Consider the following 18647-nt stretch of genomic DNA (forward strand, 5'->3'; position numbering starts at 1 on the left):
GCAAAACCCAAAAGAAGCCGCAGGCCTGCATCAGAGAGAGAGCTGGAGACACATGTTGTGTATGCTGCCACCAGATAAGACTCAGGAAATATCTGGAACTGCAGCTCAGAGTGGAACCGATGCTTCATTATGTTAATCTGCTGATGTGTGTTTGTGTGTGGATAATGTGTGGGAGGAGTCTACTGGCAAAAAATAAATTTAGAATGTTTCTGTCGGTCAGAGTGTTCGTCTTATTTTGTCTGAGAGGAAAAAGAGCATGTTCAATGTGTGATGAGGAAGAGAACTAAAGGACACTGATGGCTGCCAAAGTTATTTTAGGGCGAGTGAAATGGTGTGATGGTGTGTGGAGGAAGGAGGGAGTGATACACATCATTTGTTTGACAGGAAGAGACAGCACAGTGTGGTCTGACAACAACTGAGGTAAAGATCATGAGGTGTCTGAGGTCAACACTCTGTGGAAAGTATAAAAGTATAAAAAGTAAGCAGCTTACTGGTTAATGACAACATGAAACAATTGCTATTCTCACAGAACACGGACAATGCTCCCTCAAAACATGTATATCAATCTCTGACACTGTTAAATCACTCCACTCATCATCACTTCACATTTACTCACTTAAATAGTTTACCTTCATACATTATGTCGACATTTGCATTCAAAACTAAACAGAGAGGCCTGATGCAACAGCTTCATTTTCCATTTCTTTTCTTCATTTTGAACATACTCAGCCATAGGGCGTTTTCACACATGAAAGTCCGAACCAAGGTCCGGACCAAGGTTCATGTTTTTGTTACATTGTATACATTTGATCTGGTAAGTTTTGGTTTCACACTGCAGTTTTGCAAGCGCGCTAAAGATCTCTACGTGACAAAACTACGTCCTGTCGTCATCACATACGTGAGCTGCGTCTCCAGATAATTATAATTGATTGGTTTGTAGGCGGGCATCCCCGTCCCTCTCTCTGTGTCGGAGTTTTTTCCAACTGACTGCTGCTCTCCCCTTTTGTTGTGATGTTGAGATGCAAGATACGGGAACTTTCTTTCTGGAGCATTTATTCAGAGACAAACTGAAACCTACACTGTACATTTACTACCACTTAACAAATAAACTGCTGATGTATTCTCTGCTCTGATAGCTGACAGCTGTCTGCTCTGAGCGCATTCACCGTCTCTCTCTCTCTCTCTCTCTCTCTCTAAGCACCGAGCTGTTCCTTAAGGGAGCTTCCCCGGTCTTGTAACACAAGGGGAGCCTGCCAGAGCTTCTTGTATTTGGTCCGAAAGTCCGAACCATCCAAAAAATTCTTTCACACTACAAACGAACCGGACCATGGTTCAGTTTGGTCCGGACCGAGACCACCTCTTTTTATCGGACCAAAATTTGGTCTTTTGATCCGGACCATGGTCCGGGGGAGGTTTCACACCTGTAATTTTGGTTCGGATCAAACTAAAAAGTCTGAAAGTCCGGACCAAACGAGGTATGTGTGAAAACGCCCATAGTCTACACTATCAGGTTCCTGATGTTGAGAGCTGTTCACTGAAATAGTTTCACTAGAGTGCAGGAAAGTGAGCTGGAATACCTATTCTCATAATCAAGAACTCAAACAGCAGCATAAAGCAGAATGGGGATGTTAAACTAGATTATATGGTATTTTTCCATTACATGGTACCTGCTCGACTCGCCTCGACTCCACTCGTCTTTTTTGGTTTTCCATTATGAAATAAAGTACCTGGTACTAGCTGACAGGTACTTTTTTTTAGTATCCCCTCCGTCGAGGTTCCAAGCGGGCTGAGGCGATACCAAAAGGTGACGTGAAAACCTGCTGACTACTGATTGGTCGGAGAGAATCGTCACTAATCACTGCATCATCATTGTTAGCGACAGATGGGGGTGTCCTGAACAAACCCGCCAGCGGTGTTTTTTTTGCTGCCTCCAGCTTCTTTTGAAACAAAATGTGTCTTCTGGCAGTGGCAAACAGCAGAGAAAAACACACCTACGACATTCTGTGTGTCGCGTTAGGTCACGGCAGTTTCCTGCCACGTCGCTATGACGACCAGCCACGCTCGCTTCAAGCATGAGGCGGTACTGAATCTGCAATGGAAAATGGAGGACGGGGCACCGCGGCCGAGACGAGTAGAGCTAGTACTAGCAGTGGGTAAGCGCCAATAGTGCGTCCGGAAGTCGGATTTTCCAAGGTCAAAGTCGGAAACACACCCCCTGACCTCATATTTCCAAGCTCGGAACTCAGACAATCTTGCAATACCCTGAGCACAAAATCCAACATGGCTGCTCTGTGCATCAACAGTTGTGAAAGCTGTAGTAACATGAGGTTGTTAGCACTTCTGTCTTATTTGTGTCTCACTAAATCAGGCGTACACACATTCCTGTCCAACTTCTATCTGTGGACATGTTGTTACGCTTTTTGCATGCACCAAAAACAGTGTTATCCATTGTTAACTGTTGGTATTACTAACAATGGTTAACCTGACTAGAGCTAACACACAATGATAAATCTGCTTTGTAAAGTACCATTATACACTATGAAGAGTCCACAGCCATGTTAGTGACTCTGTGTGGCTGTATTTAGACTCTAAGATGCTTTGAGCTATAGCATGCTAACATGGTCACAGTATTCATGTTAGCAGACATCACATTGTATAGCAATCCATCCAACAGTGGCTAAGATATCTCACTTAAAACCAAGAAAGTCAACCTTACAGTGGTGCTAGAGAAGAGTCTCTACAGTCACAAGTCTTCATCCTCTGGGGACCACGAATATCTGTACAAAATATCATGACAATAATAGTTGAGATATTTCAGTCTGGACTCAAGGTAATGGACATTGCTTCGGTGGAGAAAAAAAATGTCCATCCAAATGTAGCTCAAATTTCCAAAACAAAAAATGCAAATTTATGCAAATTCCCATCCATCTATTGTTAGGTACATATTAAGAGTTGGTTCATGGAGAGTTGGTGCTGCAAATTGTCCAGTTGTTTGCCATTAAATCATTGCAGATGATGTAATTAAATCATTGCCAATCAAATCTCAGAGAATGGAAAACATGAAATATTGTGTTTATGTTTATTTCAGGTATTAATGTGGGAAACCTTACAGTCTCATTGATCAGTACATATCTGATGTTTTCATCTGCCACCACAGCCAAGCGTAAAAACATTTTTGCAGTATTTCGACTTCTTTCAAGTTTCAACATATTATTTTTATGTAAATTGAAAAAAAGGAAATGGCTTCAATAGAGGTGGAGAATGGTTCAGAAATCTGTAAAGGCATGTTGGTGGTCATGAAGGTGTCTTAAAATGATGGCTGTATATAACTGCAGGAGTCAATGAAATTGTTTGTGAAAACTTATCTCATATTGGATCTGACAGATATAAAATGTTAAAATAAGATGTTCCAAGAACCAAATGTTCCAGAACTTGAAAAAGGCATTGCATTGGTAGTTCGCTATGAGCGGCAAGATGAAAAAAAGACAGCCCGCCTCTCTAAACTCCTTTATAAGAGCTCAGCGGTACAAACTATCCTTGCAGTGACACGTTTAAATGCACAATGAGGAACTTCACCTTTGTAACAGCTTTACTTCTCTGCAGCCTCAGTAAGTACTGATACTCGGTTATTCTCAGCATTGAGATATTGTTGTCATTGCAGTAGGCTAAGTGCTGCATGATACACTCAGGGGTAACTCTCTTTCTGTCTCTGCTGTTTGTTTCAGGCTGGATCTCTGGCTCAGCTTCTGAGTCTCACACTGTGGAGGTCCAGTCTGGTGGAGACGTCACTCTGATGTGCTCCAACAATTCTAGCACTCCAACTCTGACAGAATGGTTCAGACTGATCAACAGAACCAAGCTCAGCTGCATCTCCTCTATGTACCCTGATAAAAATGCTTCGTTGTGTGATGGATTTCAAAATAGATTTGAGATGAGCACCTACGACTCTGCTGTCTTTCTTAAAATCAAGAGAGTGGATTTATCTGACTCTGGACTGTATTTCTGTGGAATTTACAGGAAAAAACATAGTCATTTCCAATGCAATACATTTAAAAGTTGAAGGTAAGATATAAGTTAAGTATTAGAGATCTATTTTTCTCATCATATTCACAGTACACATCTCACATTTATTGTCGCAGTTGTATGAAAACAGCATGAAGACAAAAAAGAAACCAATATGTGTCAAATTATGTCATTTATTTATTTATTTATTTATTTTTCAGTTTTAAAGGTGATGGTGAATCTGATATTGAAAGAAAGCCTGAAAGTAAGGTTTCCACTTTTCCACTGTGCAAGTAACCACAGAGCCAGTCATTTAAATCTTAACCATCTCTTTTAAAAACTGACTCTAATTCTGTCATTTGTCTTGTAGAGGAGTATGATGGAATGACAAACGTCATGATTGTGATCCTGGGTGCTCTGACTGTTTTGACTGTTTTCCTCACAATAGTCGTCACTGTTCTGGCTGTTAAAAACAGGAAACTTCAGACAGGTACAGTTGATCTAATTCCATGCACATGATGGATAAATCCAAAGCAAAGTATATAATTAACTGATGAAACTTTTGTCTTTTTTTCCCTTTAGCTGTGAATGAAGAACAGCAGCCAGAAAGAAACAAGGTGAACCCAGCATTAACTTATATAAACTGTGTGTTATGGTTTTAAAGATGCTCAACCAGAAGACATCTTGTCAGGAAAGAGAACGTGTAGCCTTCCTGTTAGTTACAATTGTTATTTAAAACTAAAATATAACCTGTATGATGCAGTAATTTGAGTTATGTCATACAATGTGGCCTATGTCAAAATGGTGTTTGAACAACCTAGGTTTAATTTTTGTAGGTTTTTCATAGTTTTGTTCTTCGCTAAACTAAAACTGCTAAAAAACTCTCTCTCTGTGAAACTACCAACAAATCCACCAATTTCACAGATTTTTTGCTAACTCAGCTACAGAGTGTGTGTGATTCAGTGTGTGACTCTGAATACTCTGATTTACAGGATCTGGGCTCAGATGAACTGAACTACGCAGCTCTAAATGTCCAGGCAAAACCCAAAAGAACCCGCAGGCCTGCATCAGAGAGAGAGCTGGAGCCACATGTTGTGTATGCTGCCACCAGATAGACTCAGGAAACATCTGGAACTGCAGCTCAGAGTGGCCCTGATGCTTCTTTAGCCTATGTTAATCTGCTGATGTGTTTTTGTGTGTGGGTGGCAGGTGGAAGGATTCATTGGCATTAAATAAATTTGACATCGGTTTTTACTGGCTCATGTGTCTCTCTCGGTAAAATTGTGTATTTTTTTTATTTTCTATGAGAGGAAGAAGGGCATGCTAAATGTGTGATGGAGGAAGACACAGACAGGACACAGACGGCTGCCAGACTAATTTATAGGGCGAGTGAAATGGTGTGGTGGTCTGTGGAGGGAGGAGTGAGTGATCACTTGTTTGACAGGAAGAGACAGCACAGTGTGGTCTGAGAACAACTGAGGTAAAGTTCATGAGGTGTCTGAAGTCAACACTCTGTGGAAAGTATCAAAGGAAGCATTGATACTAGCTTACATATTTATGATAAAATTAAACTGCTATATTTAGACTTCAACATCTGCAAAGAGGCCTGATGCAATTGCTTAATTTTTGCCAGAGTACACTGCTCTCCATTTTATCCATACTCAGCTATAATCTCAGGTTACACTCTCAACTATCAGGTTCCTGACATGTGTGCACTGAAACAGTTTCACTAGAGTACAGGGAAGTAAGCTGGAAAAAGAAAGTCATTTAGGCAATTATTTGTGCTAGGTCGTTCAGCACGCTAACATGGTCACAGTATCTATGTTAGGGCTCATACAATTTAATTGCGATCCATCCAGCAGCTGCTGTGATATTGGGATTCATCCTCTGGGCACTATTATCACTAATTTTGACCAGGCACGCCTACGCCACGAATGGCGCCAGCCATCTCGGCCATTCAAGATAATGCTCATTATGGTACGTGTCCATATAGGCGTTTTTTTTTTTTACAGAAGGTATCACCCACACTTTCCAGCATTGCATGCTAGTGGGCTTGCCATTAGCAGTTTATCTTCAATGACCACTGACAAGCAAAGAAAACAGGCCACACCCTCCTACAACCGCGATGGCTGCACCTGATTGGACAAACGCTTCATGCTGGACTGTCTGCTTCTGAATTTTACAACACACCATAGTGGCGGCTCGTTTGGAAAACTATTGATTATTTTACGAAAATAGTTCTCTGAAATGTGTTTCTGTAAACAGTTTATGCGAAAAATAGACTATGCAGTTGATGAATCTGACTTCATTTCAGATCGACAACAGTTAGTTTGAAAAGATCTTCATGACTTTTTGAGAGGCATTTGCATAAAGTAGCCTGGATTCAATTTTATACAAATGAGGAGTGGGCAACTCCACACCCCGCTTCTTCAAAGTCCCCGCGACGTTACCAGAATGCATTGCATGGCTGCTCCCATTAAAAATGAATGGGAAGCGGGAAAAGGTCGCATGACAGTGGATATGTACTATTATTCCACCAACCACGAGGCAGCACATTCAAGGAGTGAGAAGAGGCTCTCCACTCCGCTAAAAATATACACCATGTCTATTCTTCATGCTAGGCGCTGGCTGTTCAACAGTCGGGCCAAGAAGTGAAAGGATGAGAGCAGTCGAGTTACCAAAAGAAATCCCAATATCGTATATGTCTCCTCTACAACACCGTGGATGACAAGAGATTCATCTTGGAGGTGGAAAAACACATATTAACGTTATACGACACCACAGATCCTTTTTAAGGACAACACCGGAAAAGATAAGGCATAGACTTTAAATGTAGGAGTGTTTGGAGTGGAAGGTAGATACTAGCTTAATAAACGTATGATTGTTCTTTCAAGTACTTGTAGAGCCTTTCAGTGAGTCGGGCAGCAAGACCCTCCACTTCTGAAACACTCCTGGGGTGGTTTGGTGCGTGGAGGAGGACGGAACAAAACCGTGTCGCAGCCAGAACACGTCACTTCTGCACTAGTGGAATTTCGCGGTTAGAGTAGCACTCAATTTAATAGTTGATGGGATCAGGCTGTTCTCATTAACTATTTGTACATATAGCCATGAAAAGTAATGTACTGTAATTTATATGTATTCCACGTATTTATTACTGTTTGCACCACATTCACTGCTAATGTATAAGGGTGCTTTGGTCTGCATAGGGAGGTCAGAGTGTAGGGGTCATAAAACACAGGGCTTTTAAGCAGGGCACAGAGGGGAACGTGTGTGTGTGTCTCTGTGTGTGTGTGTGTATGTGTGTGTGTGTGTGTGTGTGTGTTGTGCGTGCTAAGCTCAACCAATCAGCGTGCAGCTCATCTAAATATTCATGAGCAGACCATATAAGGCAGAAAAGCTCTCATTTCAGTCCAGTCCCATTTAACAGGGTAGCATTAGGGCCAAAAAACAGCAAAAGAGACATTTTCAGCCCAACCAATGTTACATACCTTATTAGGAGACCTTAAGGAACAGCGTGAAATACCGTATATAATCATTCTATCACCCCTATAAGTCACATACTTGCACGTGATGATTCATTAGCCGAGTTGATTTCCAGTGGACTAAGTGGCATTTTGTTATTATTGATACAGCATCTTTTTCCATTTCAGCCAAGCATAAAAACTTTTCATTTCATGTTTCAACAATTGCTATCATGTTAATCAACTGAAAGGTTTCAATGTATGTGGAGAATGTTACAGAAATCTAAGAAAAAGGCACGTTGGACAGATATGTGCATCAACAGAAAAACTCCATTTAAACACAAAGATGCAGAGTGAATGAATCCTTTACCAACATTCTTATATATTCTTTATATAGGAGCAGGTCTCTGGTAGAAGATCATAACTTGACCAATGGAAACCTTTAGAATGAACCCAAACACTATCCAGAGATTGCAGCATGCACCAAATGACAAAGATATGTGTTATCATAAGAGACTTTGAGAACCAAACGTTCTGAGCCTAAATATGTGCAAAGGCATCGCATTGCATTGAGAGGTCGCTGTGAGCAACAAGATGAAAAGAAAAAGACAGCCCGCCTCTCTAAACTCCTTTATAAGAGCTCAGCGCTACAAACTATCTTTGCAGTGACACAATTAAACGCAGAATGAGGAACTTCATCTTGATAACAGCTTTACTTCTCTGTAGCCTCAGTAAGTACTGACAGTTGGTTATTCTCAGCACCAAATCATGTGACTCCGCACCAGCATTTCAACTTACAAAAAAGAACCAAATTATTGTTGTTGTTGCCTTAATACAGTAAGTGCTGCATGATACGCTCAGGGATGAATCTCTTCCTGTCTCTGCTGTTTGTTTCAGGCTGGATCTCTGTCTCACCTTCTGAGTCTCACACTGTGGAGGTCCAGTCTGGTGGAGACGTCACTCTGATGTGCGCCAACATTTCCAGAGTTATAACTACAACAGAATGGTTCAGAGTGATCAACAGAAAGAAGCCCAGCTGTGTCTCCTTTATGAACCCAAATGATAGCAATGCTTCCTTCTGTGGTGAATTTCAAAATAGATTTGAGATGAGTTCCAACATCTCTACGGTCTTTCTTAAAATCAAGAGAGTGGATCTATCTGACTCTGGACTGTATTTCTGTGGATTTTACATAGAAAGACATACAGTCATCGTCAATGCAACATATCTAAAAGTTCAAGGTAAGATTGTAGATCTCCTTTTCTCATTATATTAACAGTGTATCTCACATGTATTGTCACAGTTGTATGAAAACAGCATTAAGACGAACAAGAAATCAATGTGTCAAATTATTTCCTTTATACTGTATGTTTTAAAGATAACAGTTATGTAACAGATCTGATGGAAAATACTGAAAGTAAGGTTCTCTTTTTTCGCTGTGCAAGTAACCACAGAGTCATTTCAATCTCAACAATCTCTTTTAAAAACAGACAGCCATTCTACCATTAACCTAGAGGAGTCTGATGGAATAACAAACGTCATGATTGTGATCCTGGGTGTTTTCCTCAATATAGTCATCATTGTTCTGGCTGTTAAAATCAGGACACTCCAGACAGGTACAGCTGATCTATAATTTGATGCATATGATGGATAAATCCAAAGCAAAGTATATGGTCAGTAATAATAAACTGATGAGACTTGTTGTTTTTCCATTTAGCTGCGAATGAAGAACTGAAGCCAGAAAGAAACCAGGTAAACCCAGCATTAACTTATATAAACTGTGTTATAGTTTTAAAGAACATAAAGCCTTCCTACCAGTTAGAAAATGGTTTTAAAACAAAAGAGAACCACTATTGAGGCCATTTGAGTTTGTCATATAATGTGGCCTACAGTATGTCCTAAAGTAGTTTGAATAACCTCGGCATATTCATTTAACTGAGTTTTTCTTAGTTTTAATTTAAATTGTGCAACACAGCTGGGATTTTACTCCTAAGCATGTTTGTTCTTAGCTAAGCTAACACTCAATTTAGTTTAAACAATTCCTTTGTGAAACTACAAAGACATTTTACGGATTTTTGGCGAACTCAGCTACAGTGTGTGTGACTCTGAATATTCTGATTTACAGGATCTGGGCTCAGATGAACTGAACTACACAGCTCTAAATTTCCAGGCAAAACCCAAAAGAAGCGGCAGGCCTGCATCAGAGAGAGAGCTGGAGCCACATGTTGTGTATGCTGCCACCAGAAAGACTCAGGAAACATCTGGAACTGCAGCTCAGACTGGAACCGATGCTTCATTATGTTAATCTGCTGATGTGTTTTTATGTGGATAGTGTGTGGGAGGAGTCTACTGCCAAAAAATAAATTTAGAATAATGTTTCTCTATTTGCTGTTTGTTGTTTCTTTCTGTCTCTCTTTCGTCAGTGTCCATCTGTCTTATTTTGTCTGAGAGAAAAAGAGCATGCTTAATGTGTGATGGAGGAAGAGGCAGAAAGGACACTGATGACTGCCAGATTTATTTACAGGGTGAGTGAAATGGTGTGATGGTTTGTGAAGGGAGGAGGGAGTGATAAACATAACTTGTTTGACAGGAAGAGACAGCACAGTGTGGTCTGAGAAGAACTGAGGTAAAGATCATGACGTGTCTGAGGTCAATGCTCTGTGGAAAGTGTAAAAATAAAGCTGTGAAACTAGCCTACTTGTTTTATGTAAACAATTAAACTAGCTGTACAATTAATAAAATTGCTCATCCCTTCAAATAAACTCCCTTAACTACTTTATCTTTGTAAATTATGTCATCATTTGCATTCAAAACTGTACAGTATTCTGTAGGCAAGTACACTGGAATAAGTAAGTGGAAGTCTCTTAATCTAAATCTCTCCGAGCTAGGTACGTTAGCATGCTAACATGGTCACAGTATCAATGTTAGCGGACATCACATTGCATAGCAATCCATCCAACAGTTGCTGAGATATTGGACTTAAAACCACGAATGTCAACCTCACAGTGGTGCTGGAGGAAGAGTCAGGGGATCTCTAAAGTCATTAGGCTACTTCCTCTGGGGACCATGAATATCTCTACAAGATGTCATGACAATAATAGTTGTTGAGATATTTCAGTCTAGACCCAGGAGGTGGACTGCTTGACCGGCTGACTGGCCTTGCCATCACTCATGTCATGTCACCAGAGGCCTATACTACGAATTAACATGCCCTGGATTTATTTGAGTTACCACAGCTTCACCAAACCTAACCACCACGGTCCCGCACAAGCTGTGTCACGACAGTGGTTAACAACTAGTTCAATCAACCCAGGGTTTCCCAATCCAGCGACCCACGCGTTCACATAAAAGAGGCGGTGTTTACCATAATTACACTTCTATCTAGTCACGTTAGTCTAGACTCTCCCCGTTACTAATATCTGTGCCAAAGCACCGACTAAGTGAGTATCTACTGCGCATGGGCGACTCCCAACAAAGATGGTACAGAAATGAGATGACTCACTCTGTAGCTAAAACAGAGACCTGAACACAGGGTGAAAAGAGGAGCTGCAGCAATGTGCAGTACAACACAAATATGGTGTTTTTTGAAAATTGAACCACATAAACCTATTCTGGTACAACCTCTAAATACAATTATGAACCTGAAAATGAGCATAATATGGGCACTTTAACAACATTATATGGGAGCCGGTCCTTGGTAGAAGATCTTGTCATATTTCATGTCATACCAGACTGTTATGGATTAGGTAAGGCTGCTTTAACGTGTATGACATAAGATCCAAGAACCAAATGTTTCTGAGCTTAAATATGTGCCAAGGCATTGCATTGGCAGGTCGCTGTGCGGAAAAAAAAGAAACCCCGCCTCTCTAAACTCTTTTATAAGAGATCAGCGGTACAAACAATAAGGATCTTTACCTTGATAACAGCTTTACTTCTCTGCAGCTTCAGTAAGTACTGACACTTGGTTATTCTCAGCACCAAATAATGTCACAAATAACCCGCCAGAATTCAACTTTCAAATAAGAACTGAATTATTGTTGTCATTGCATTAATACATTAAGTGCTGCATTATACGCTCAAGGATAACTCTCTTTCTGTCTCTGCTGTTTGTTTCAGGCTGGATCTCTGTCTCAGCTTCTGAGTCTCACACTGTGGAGGTCCATCTCTTTCCAACATATTTACAGAATCTCACATTTATTGTCACAGTGGTATGAAAACAGCATAAAGAAAAAACAGTAAATCAATGTGTGTCAAATTTCGTCACTTTGTTTTTTCAAAGCTACCGGTGAATCTCATTTTGGAGTGGATTTAAAGACTGAACGTAAGGTTCTGCTTTTTCACTGTGCAAGTGTCCACAGAGCCAGTCATTTCAATCTCAAACATCTCTTTTAAAAACAGACTCTAATTCTGTCTTTTCTCTTGTAGAGGAGTCTGATGGAATAATTGTGATCCTGGGTGTTCAGACGGTTTTCTTCATGATAGCTGTCATTGTTCTGTCTGTTAAAAACAGGAAACTTCAGAAAGGTACAGGTACGTGTTGCACATTCAGTTGTATTAAGTTTTAACAGACAAATCCACTGCTAAGTATTTGGTCAGTTAACTAATCAGGCTTATGTTTTGTCACATAGCTGCTAAAGAAGAACGGCATCCTGAAATCAATCAACGTTTTTATTCCAGACTCAAGGTCCATTCAAAAGACACAGACATGACATACAACATACCTTAAAAAAAAATAAAAACATATACAAAAAAAAATAAAAGCCAGAAGAAACAACAATACTACATTTCTATAAAAGACACTTATATCAGTGTTTCCATAGTGATGATTGGTATCGTATGGCACTAAACCTAGGATTTACTAATAGCATAAAAATGCTATTTTGGGAGACGTTCAGGCGACAAATAAATTTGTAGATGAGACAATGCCTGGAAGGTGCTGACCCCCGCTTTACAGAACAGGTCACTTGCACTAGAGCACCTGGGTTTTTTGAGCAGTATCCTCATACAGTCATTATAAGCAACCTTGAGCTTCTGTATGCTTGCCTTTTTGAACTTAGTCCATAAGGGAGCAGTATACAGAGGAGTACAATAAGCTTTAAACAGACTCATTTTGACGTCATCCGTGCACATGTGGAATTTTCTTACCAACATGTTAGCTTGGGCATATAATATGACATATAATACATTGAGAATAATAAGATCTTTATTTTTAAATTTCAATTGTACAGCACCAGTCAACCCCAGTCCTGATGACATTTATCACTAAGTCTAGCTTCTTGTGCCATAGGACAGCCACACCCCCTGATATCAGTCCTCTCACTATACCCATAGTAAGGTCCGCTGTGGATTCCCCAGCTCCATGGAAACTGTCATTAAAAAAAGTTCAATTTTCCTAGATCCTGCTTAGATAAAAAAGTTTCTTGCAGATGTGGTGTAATCGGTAGCGATGCTGTAATGCTATGTGGAGAGGAATCCGCTGACACTGTTTCTTGATCATAAAGGTTTATTTACATCCAAGAAATCAGCATCATGTACAAGCTCTGCAGAGCTCGGAGAGGACCTGTTTTCCCAATTCTCCAGTGGTCCTCTGGCTTTCTTTGTTTGAACATGGTATATATTCTATAACATATGTAACATAGATGGGGGAGGAAACAATACTTTGACCAATGACTACAAGCCAACTGGCTCTATCTCGGAAGGCCATTGATAATGCATCCCAGATGTTTCCAAAGAGGTGTCTTCTGAAAGTAAAGTTCATACGAGGTCTCCTGTCGAATCTTAGATACCAGTCCTAAATGTTCAGATAAAGCTCAAATACATGTAGCCGGGTGGTGAATTTGAACACCATCACATTTATTTCTGGTTTGTTTCAATATGTATTTTGCGTTCAAAAAAAATGAAAGAAATGTGCATTTGTTTGTTTGTTGGCAGAGGATACATTTTTAGTTAGTTATTCCAGCCACTAGGTGGCGGTGTCACACGCCAAGAGTTGCGCGGTGCCTCTTGGTCGCTCTCTTTTTCCTTTCGGGCCGATCAGGAAACAACCGCGGTGGAGAATCCTGAGTACATTGTGTGAAATAAAAGGGTAAATATTGCGTTGAAAACATGTATGTACAAAAGGCTAAAATGATATCTGTATTCATCTTTTAACTGGATGATATGTTATAGATGAGATTGACTTTGGATGGATGTCGATGGATTTTGTGTGTAGCTGCCAACGCCAGTGTTTCCATGTGTTAGCGAGGTATTGTTAGCATGCATTAAGCCTCACCTATGCTAGTTTATATGGTTATTGGTAAAGTATTAGTGTATTTAGACATCAGAGTGACAAGTGTGTGACGTTGTGCGCTCCCTGGTGAAGCCCGTTTTTCAGAGTCTGTATTCTGGGAAATGTAAGTGCTTTCTAAGTCAAACTGTACATTTAAGAATCAACTGGAGTTTATTTTGAAGGTATATTAATATTGTTTTATTTTTGGTTTCTGTCAGTGTCCTTAGCCACTGCCGTATGTTTCGGGTAATTTTGTGTTAATTATTTTATTTATTTTTTGGTTTAGGCCTTTCTGCCAAATTGAAAATACTGCCAATGTTGCAGAAATAAACTAACCCCGAAGAAGTTATTGTGTCCTGTGTGGGTCTTAGTTCAGCAGGCTACATACATGTTATATAGAATGATCAGATAAAATAGGATGAAAATACACCTCACAGACGTACAATGTCGCATTTTTGCAGCAGGTTATCCACAACCATACGCCGAACCATATCTCCAGCAGTATTGCCAACACGCAGCCCACGACAGTTATAGGATGCAACACGCTTGTTTGTAGATTAAGATAGCGGGGCCGCAGCTCCAACGGGCCCCATTGCAACCGGTGTAGAGATGGTCGTGTTGGACCCTTTAACTCTCGCTGTGCGTGGCTCATAATATCGCCGCACAATAGAGCCTTCAGGCCATAGCTCCGGATTATACACCGTCGCAACATCCTCACACTCAACAGTCACAATGAACATCCCGGCTGAGTTTTTCTTTAAGATATGTACACAGCACCTCTGCATGAAGATCCAGTGAGAATTTTGTAGCAAACACACTAACCTGTTTTGTTCGCACCACTTTTATGTTACTTTGCGCACTCGTGCCAATAACAGGCTTTGGCCTCTTGCGCGCAGGTTTGTCAGTGCGCTGCTTTACCGGGGCAGACCGGTTCTCAACCCTGTTTTCGGGCTTGCTTCACCACAAGGCTCCATTTAGGTGAGTTTGACGTAGCACCAGTCTCTTTGCTTCCATTCGCCTCCGCACACATCCCAGCGCCGACTACCCCAGCTGCCTCCATAGAGACTGCTGGAGCCGAGACATCGGACGTGGAATGTCCTGTATCAGGAGACCCAAGGGTGCTTACATCCGCATACAACTCCCCGCCTGAGAAGTCCACAGAAGAAGCCCCAACCATTAGGCCTACATTGGCACTGGAGATTCCAACTGCACTCAACATATCCTGGGTATGCTTCTTACTAACACACGGCACCAGATGCCGCTCCATTTTAGCTACTCTGCGATTAATAATGGAGGTGACAGACCGCAGATCCTCGCCAACATCAGCCTGGAATTTTACTGAATGCCTCAGCGCGCAGATCTCACTGCGCAGACGCTCCATCTAGCAGAGTAGATTGGAAACAGATTCGACCCAGGAAACCCGAGGAAAAAAGAGAGAGGAGGCGGCAAAAACAGAAAAAAAATGAAGAACCGGACCAAAGGCAGGGAGCAGAGAGAAGAGAGAGATGATGGGAAGAGCAAAAACAGGACGAGGGGGAGGCGTGTGTGTGTGTGTGTGTGTGTGTGTGTGTGTGTGTGTGTGTGGTGGGGGGTGGCAACAGTTGGGAGTCCATGTTGTTAAACGTCACGGGGCAATTCATCCAGGTAATGGGAAACACCGTGGGATGTTTTCCACACACTCGTTAATACTTTAAGGCAACTTTTGATGTTGTTTACATCCTTCTGGTTACCTTTTAAAAGTCACTACGTTGCTTCGCGTGTTTGGACAAAGTTCAAACAACACTTTCTTTGAGGACTCAATCCACTCAGATTCAAAGTTGTTTGACGCTAGAAGGACTAGTTCATCCTGACTCAAAGTCTTTATTTTAACCGCGAGGAAGTTAAGAAACTCATCCTCTACGATAGTTTTCCCATCAACAGTCTCATAGATCAACAGTTTTATTCGAGGCTGACTAACACCATGATCAGCAGAAGGAGCAGCTGCCCCTCTGCTGTTACCTTCCGCCATCTTTGTGAAAGAAACAAGGTGAAGTATTACAGTAGTTAATAATATATGTTGGTATATTTAAGGTTTAAATCATTAACCAGGGCCAGTACAGATTCTGCACTGCCTTCTGAAAAAAGTAGTTCCAGTGTGTGAGATATGTGATACTAAATACTGTATTGATCTACAGAATGTGGGCTCTGATGATCTGAACTCTGCAGCTCTGAGGTTCCTTCCAAACACAATAAGGAACAGGAGGCCTGATCAGAGAGAGAAGTGGAGACTCAGGTTCTTTATAGCAGATAGACACAAGCAGCAATAGGACTGCAACTCTCAGTGGAACTGATGCTCTATATTCATCTGCTGCCAGAGTCAATGGCAACATTCTTTTATTAAATAAAGTTCCTATACTCATGGTCAGTTTGCATTTCCTTCCTTGTGTTTCTTTCCGTCTCTCTCTCAGCAAAAAGTCTGTCTTTCTTATTGTGTCTGCCTCCGATCTTTATCTGAGAGGAACAGCAACATATCTGATGTTTGATGAGGAGGAGCCAGAAAGACACCGATGATGATGATGATGATAAAGTCAAACTTGCATCTCTTCACAGGAAGAGACAGCACAGTGTGGTCTGAGCACACCTGACATCATAGTGACGAGGCCAGGCTAGCAAAGTATAAAATGAAACAAAATCATAACAGCTTCTGTCTTTTGTACAGATTGGAAGTATAGGAAATAAATAAATTGACATAGCGATAGAATGAACCAGCGCCCTGCAGTAACAAACATGTTCTGTATGAGTTCCATCACAGGAAGTCTTCAGCCATGACCACAAACACCAAATGACTAATGCTGCTTCGAAGCCATGTAGTACAGTTTACTGTTACCTTGTTTTAGAGTAACCCCTGGATTCTATGCCAACATGTTGTGTAGTCTGCATTCGACTTTAGCTTAAAGGATCCTTACTGATCCTCTCTTTGTATTTGTATAAATACCCAGTGTATTAAGCATAGGGCATTAAGATCACTTTTTTTTAAATCTAACTGTGGAAAGAAATTAAATATTAAAGTAAATATATTATTCTTCCAACTGTTTGGATTCAATTCTCACATGCATCTTTCTCTCAGTCTTTGTCTTTTGTTTATTATCTTTGTATTCTCCTTGATTGTAATCTGAAGATGAAAATAAAACATATTTGAGGTTTTGTGGAGGAGGAGCCAGTGAAGGAAACTGATCTCTGTCAAATGTCCTTATAGGGAGAGTCTGCAGGGAGGTACACTGTACTGTTTCTCTATTTGGATTTACTGACTTTTATTTTTTAATTGTCTCTATTGTACAGTATGCTGACATAGTGAATGTGTATATGAAAAATATTAAGGGGTAGCTTCCTGACCTGGCTGTGTTTGCATGCACATACAGTATGGGCAACAACAAGTGTTGTGCCCCCACCTCGTTATTTTCCACTGTGGTTTTAACACTTTGTGTATCGGTTAAAGCGAAAGCAAAAGGAAGACTGGCCTTCAGCTCTCTGCAATAAAACCACAAGCATCAAAAGTTGTACTACTTCTCACACAAAAGCTTTACTGCTTTCATTCAAATGTAAAGATATTTTTGTTATAAAAAAAGCAATCACCTTCTTCACAGATGACACTGTCCAATTTATTCACACTCATTTTACTCTTTTACCTTCAAACATCTGCACCCTGCGTGCAGAAAATATGCCTTGTGCAGCCTCATACCTGCACAGCCAGATGACAGTGTTATTAAACTGAGAGCTAGGAGTCTCCCACTGGTATGTGGACAACATACTCATACACACTTGTGACGACCCTTCCAAATCTTCCAGTATTTATGTAAAATGTACATATTTCTGTTAATGATGACTTCCTATTGTTTCTTTATTGTTCCTTTCAAACTCTTCCTGTCACTTTGCCCATTGGACACAGATGACTGTGGGACAGAGTGGAGCAGTGAGTGAGGTACACATCACTTGTTTCACAGGAAGAGACCGCAGTGGTGTCTGAGCACGCTTTTAAAGTTGATAATGTGTCTAAAAATATAAATTAACCACTGCTTAGATTCTGTCATGTAGAGAAAAAAGAATCTGTGGCTAGATGTTTTGGAAAGACGCCAACCTGCAGGCAACAAATAGTAACAGTAAAGTCTCAACCACAGGAAGACTAGTGATCACACATAACCACACACATCAAAAGCCTAGCAGTTGTTATAAGATCAAGAATGATGCTACCTAATGAGTTTCCAGTATTTATCAACCCCATCTGACACTGTTTCAACATCAATATCTGATTTCAGACTTGTGGAAAGCTCCAAACTCACACATGCACAACCAGATATGAGAGCATTTACTGTGTGCATCTTAAAAGAACAAAGAAGACAATGAAGCTGCATTTTGGCAATCGGAGAGATAATGATGATGATGATAATGAATGATGATACGCATCACAGATCGACCGCTGCAGTTGTAGGCTGCTACGTACGGTGGCCGACGGGCAAACACACTGCAACTTAATGAAATAGACAAAACAAGCAAATTGAGAAAACCTCTTCATTAATTTGACAACACATGCGCAGCATTAAGCAAATGCGCTGCAAATACACACAACACAACCAGAAATAAAGAAACACGCTGCAAATACAGAAACGATGCAAAAAGAAAAGCACACAAACTCAGAAAAAAGAAACGATGCAAAAAGAAAAGCACACAATCCCCGAAAACAAATGCAACAAAAAAAAACGCTGCATCCAGATTACACAACAGAAGTTCTCCAGGCCTCTAGGGGGAGCACTAAGTGGAACAGCTTGATTTTCAAGCCCTCTAGCGTGCAATGCTGGGAAGCGAGGTGACCCCTTCTGTACAAAAACACCACAGTGGACACGTACCATGAGTGTGAATTTGGTCACCAGTCAGATGGTGTACA

The 18647-nt window shown here is 40.8% G+C and overlaps 1 protein-coding gene and 1 pseudogene across 1 annotated transcript; both read left to right on the forward strand.

Annotated features, from left to right (window-relative positions):
* Positions 1-3555: 3555 nt before the first annotated feature.
* On the forward strand, positions 3556-5214 carry LOC120572393 (annotated as a pseudogene).
* Positions 5215-8138: 2924 nt separating this feature from the next.
* On the forward strand, positions 8139-10181 carry LOC120572371. The gene is made up of 5 exons (XM_039821665.1): positions 8139-8194; positions 8361-8702; positions 8952-9077; positions 9179-9213; positions 9587-10181. Exons 1-5 carry the CDS (start codon positions 8149-8151, stop codon positions 9764-9766), a joined length of 729 nt encoding a protein of 242 aa, XP_039677599.1. The 5' UTR covers positions 8139-8148; the 3' UTR covers positions 9767-10181.
* Positions 10182-18647: the final 8466 nt, after the last annotated feature.

This window comes from Perca fluviatilis, chromosome 14 (genome assembly GCF_010015445.1).
Source record: "Perca fluviatilis chromosome 14, GENO_Pfluv_1.0, whole genome shotgun sequence".
In the NCBI taxonomy this organism is placed as follows: Eukaryota; Metazoa; Chordata; class Actinopteri; order Perciformes; family Percidae; genus Perca; species Perca fluviatilis.

Coding starts and splice junctions, on each gene's coding strand:
- LOC120572371 (XM_039821665.1), top strand. CDS start 8,149: ATGAGGAACTTCATCTTGATAACAGCTTTACTTCTCTGTAGCCTCA. Junction 8,703..8,951: donor AACATATCTAAAAGTTCAAG/GTAAGATTGTAG, acceptor TTTTAAAAACAG/ACAGCCATTCTACCATTAAC. Junction 9,078..9,178: donor AATCAGGACACTCCAGACAG/GTACAGCTGATC, acceptor TTTTCCATTTAG/CTGCGAATGAAGAACTGAAG.